The sequence below is a fragment of the Berghia stephanieae genome, chromosome 7 (genome assembly GCF_034508935.2).
Source record: "Berghia stephanieae isolate SIO BIC M18660-M18661 chromosome 7, UCSD_Bste_1.3, whole genome shotgun sequence".
NCBI lineage: Eukaryota > Metazoa > Mollusca > Gastropoda > Nudibranchia > Aeolidiidae > Berghia > Berghia stephanieae.
This window is the reverse complement of record NC_088366.1, coordinates 64549591-64553981: the sequence shown is the minus strand read 5'-3', so window position 1 is coordinate 64553981 and position 4391 is coordinate 64549591. Positions and strand designations below refer to the sequence as shown.

At 38.9% G+C, this 4391-nt stretch overlaps 1 protein-coding gene across 1 annotated transcript in view; it reads left to right on the top strand.

The window, feature by feature from the left end:
* The window catches only part of LOC144976609 (uncharacterized), a gene marked incomplete at its 5' end in the record, with an annotated part of 10678 nt that extends 7640 nt beyond the window's left edge, over positions 1–3038 (top strand). The window contains one exon of the mRNA XM_078920905.1: positions 2907–3038. Within this exon, the coding sequence (XP_078777031.1) occupies positions 2907–3038 (132 nt within the window). The remainder of the gene's footprint in view (positions 1–2906) is intronic.
* Positions 3039–4391: the final 1353 nt, after the last annotated feature.

The window sequence follows — 4391 nt, the reverse complement described above, 5'->3', positions numbered from 1 at the left end:
TGGTAATTTTGTTCAGCTTGACACATGGGTATGTTTACACACATAAACAAATCAGCGTGTTTACATTTCTGAAGAAATATCCAATCGTTGGACATCAACAAATCATATGATTGATGACTTGGTTGGACGAAAATCTGAATATAGATCGCTCCCATAAGACTCAACTACCCCAGCACTGATGACTAGATAAAGAAATCTGAACCCATTCCCAAAAATAGATATGAAATTTATCTGCTTTCTTTTTGTACAAAAACAAACAAACAAACATACACACAAAATTAACGATACAAAAGCAATAACAAAACAGAATTTAAAAAACCACGGAGCTATAAAAACAGTTTTTACATTTTGAGTGATGTTTTGTTTAGCTGTATATAAATAAATAAAATAATCAAAATTCCCTTTATTCATTCCCACGGGGAAATTTGTCTTTTGGGTCTATTCCAAGGGAAGACTGGAATAACCCAGGCGTTAGCCGCAGTGCAGCGTCGTAAATTGAGCTAGGGCGAGGTGACGACTTGCTCAAGGCCACACGGCGCAGCGGCGGTGGGTGATCGAACTCGCTACCTTTAGGGTACGAAGCAAAAACGGTACCGCTGAGCCACGCTGTCCCCTCCCTGGGGTACAGACCAAAAACCTTTTCGTGTGTTTACAGCGTGTTTTAGGCGGCGGTTTACACCCTTTGCCAGTCTTTGATCTTCGTGCCTTTTTATTTTTCAGATGGTCCTACTTGACTTGGGGCTGTTGCGCCAGTATAAACATCCTTTTCCAAGCAGATGGAATGTATTTTTTGGAGTGAAGTCGTATTCTCTTGAGAGTTCTTCCGTTTTGTCTTGCAATTAATAAACGAGCACAGCTACTTGTCCTTATTTCCGGGGGTTTTTCTTCTTCCCAAACTCTGGCACACATTGAAGAAAAAACATTTTCTCAGTTTAGCCATAATTTTTTTTTCAGATAAAAATCTGAGAAGGTGTGTATTAAAATAGTGCCAGACAATACATAAAAAAGTAGATCTAGACGAAAAATTCATCCCCCAAATATCAGCCTGCCTCGAGTCAGATATTGAATACAGGCTCTGTTGAAAAAAAAAATTGAGCTTTATATAGGGCCATATCCACTAAATGTGCTCAAAGTCAACAGCAACATTTAACATGTAGGACGGGACATGACTGTTATGCGATATTACAATTTTATTTTCGGACAAAGACAACGCTGTTAACGGCCAGGTACTCATTTTACACCCGAGTACGGTGAGATAATGTGAGTAAAGAGCCTTTTCCAAGGACTCAACCATGCGCCGAGCGAGGCTCGAACACAGGACCTTCCGATCTGAAAGCGAGTGTCATACCACTAGACCGCATTTTGAGCATGTTTAGTCGATATCCGTTATATAAAAACTCGTTTTATTTTGTCCTCGCATTAAAAAATAAAAATAAAATAAAAACAAAACAAAACCAAAACTGAAATAGACCGAGTTCCACCTTTATTTCCCACATGCCACCTGCTGGCAAAGCAACACCCAGTAAACCGCACCCCAAAAAGAAAATACTGTACTCACCTACGCGTTTAACCTGCTCACCCCCAGCATTCTTTGCCCCTGTTTTTTGACTCATTAACAAAACTCATTACGCAGTGCGCCCCATTTTCTGTACAATTAGCCACAACACCCAAACTCATTACAAATCTCATTTTCGTCCTTCACAGGTTATATATACCAAAACTTGAAGCTGATTCAACTCAGAAAACAAAATATGAATATAATAAACATGAGTATAAACCATCAAACAAAGACATGAGTCTTTATTGATTGTATGCGCTTGGCTAAGAAACTCAAAACATTGCCATCCGGAAGTATAACGGACCAACACAAAACTGTGAGTAACCATGAACGTCTATAGTCTGGTTAATACAGTTTAGTGAGAATAACTCATAAACGCGGATGGCAAAAAAAAACAATAACGAAGCCCTGAGTGACGTCATCTTCGTTCTATCTATAAATAGTAAAAACTTGCAAGACGTGCTCAATAATATTCTCTACAAAGGTTACTGAGCCATCAGCAACACTGAACATGCGAGATGACTCAATTATTCTCTACTGAGATAGCGTTCAATATCGACTAGGCAGGTACTCATTTTATACCTGAGTAAGGTGTAAAAAAAGTTTTAAAAGTCATAACAATTTCTCGTGTTGCCTTTTGCTTGGGACACTTTTTATAACGCGTTGGGCACAATTAGTGGATATTGCATTATATCATCATGGCATAACTCTTGTTGAAGAAATGAATATTATATTACAAACTCACTTTGGCAGTTTCAATGCTCTCCACTTATTAATTTATCATCACACATGACAATCTGGAACCAAGTCTTCATCTCATACAGTCAGTGCAAATTACATATTTACGGCCCGTAACTTGATACTTGTTCCCTGGCTATGGCAGGTGTTACTCTCATGTATTACTCAGGTATTACTATAAATTGTAATATCGCCTATATAAAGCTCATTTTTTAACTGTCAGAAACTACTAAGAGGCAGACCCTCCCATTTCTCTCTCTCTCTCTCTCTATCTCTCTCTCCCTCTCTCTCTATCTCTTTCTCTCCCTCTCTCTCTATCTCTCTCTCTATCTGTCTATCTCTTACTCTCCCTCTCCTCTATCTATCTCTTACTCCCCCCCCCCCCTCTCTCTCTCTCTCTCTCTTTCTCTCTCTCTCTCTCTCTCTCTCTCTCTTTCGCACACCCTCAACACTCAATTATTTATCATTCTCACCTTTTTTTCACTTCCTCTGTAACATTTGTCTCCCGTTACCCAAAAGATGATGGAAGCGATGATGGAAAAGATGATGGGAAAAGGAAAGACTATAATATAGCAGGAAATATGGTGACCTTTCAATCCACACAACCTAGGACATTCCTATAGGAAAAGAGAAACAGCAGATTGTTACCATATTCAAGGGTAGTCTTGTTCTACTCCCATCTAGAGGATGTGTTGAAAATCAAAATAACTGTAACAAGAAACATATGAAATTCTTACCTTAGAGCTATATATATTAGTGCGGCTATGTGGTCTTGTGGTATGACACTCGCTTACGGATCGGAAGGTGTAGGGTTCGAGCCCCGCGCTCGACGCATAGTTGAGTCTTTGAAAAAGGCTCTTTACTCACATTGTCTCATCGTACTCAGGTGTAAAATTAATATCTGGTCGTTAACAGCGGTGTCTTTGTCCGAAAAATTGTAATATCGCCTAACAGGCTCATGTCCCGTCCTAAATGTTAAATGTTGCTGTTGGCCAGGGACCCCTTGTAAAGCGCTTTGAGCACATTTAGTGGACACTGTGTTATTTAAAAGCTCTTTAAAAAAGAACGGCTTGCATGGAAACTGTTTTGAAAAACTAGATTATTTCTGAGACTGAACAAACCCAGAAATCGCAAAACTCAAATACACTGGTGAGAATACCAGTCAGTTTTAAGTGTGTAGTTCTTTGTTAATTACTATCATTATGTCACCAATTAAGGGACTGACTGTGGTAATAAACACATCCACTTAATATTCACACTGTCATCATCATAGGGGGCAGCTTGGCTCAGTGGTACGCTCTTTGCTTCTTACCCGAAAGGTACCGAGTTCAATCACCCGCCGCTGCGTTGTGTGGCATTGAGCAAGTCTTTTTAGTCACCTCGCCCTAGCTCACTTTGCGGCGCTGCACTGCGGCTGACGCCTGGGTTATTCCAGTCTTCCTTTGGAATAGACCTTAAAGACAAATTTCCCCTTGGGGAATAATAAAGGGAATTTTTTTTATTTACTTTATTGTTTTTTATCATCAATCGTGGCTTGTACTCCTGAGCACGTTGCCGGAAGTATAAAAACAGTTACAAATTTCTGAGTGACCTCACTTTCATTCAATCGAGAAATGATGGATACATAATAATATTGTTAGATGACCCGGTTTAATCGTGGTCTTTTTCAACATTTTGGAAGTAAAAGTGTGATGTGAAAAAAATGGGTTCCAATCTCATTGGAAGTGTAAAACCAGTCTTGCGGAGGACTGGATACAAAACTCGTGTAATTGATCTTCTGGTTTCAGAGTGATGTGATGGCATCTTATGTTCTAGTCTAATTATATGCTGGGGGGTCAATAGAAATCTTCCATCTTCCATCTTTTACGTCCCGTAATCCAAAAAAAAAAAATAATTGACTATACATCCTGCTAATAAAATAGTTATGCCACTTTATGATTTAATCCTCTCCATACCAACTATAGGAAAATCGTCACATTCGTGACGATACAACCAACATTTTTCTTATTCAAATTTCTCTTGTACATCATACAATTTAAAGAAAATGAACAGTGTGTTGTAGAGTATGTTTTGCTACAGAAACTATATATCGCAA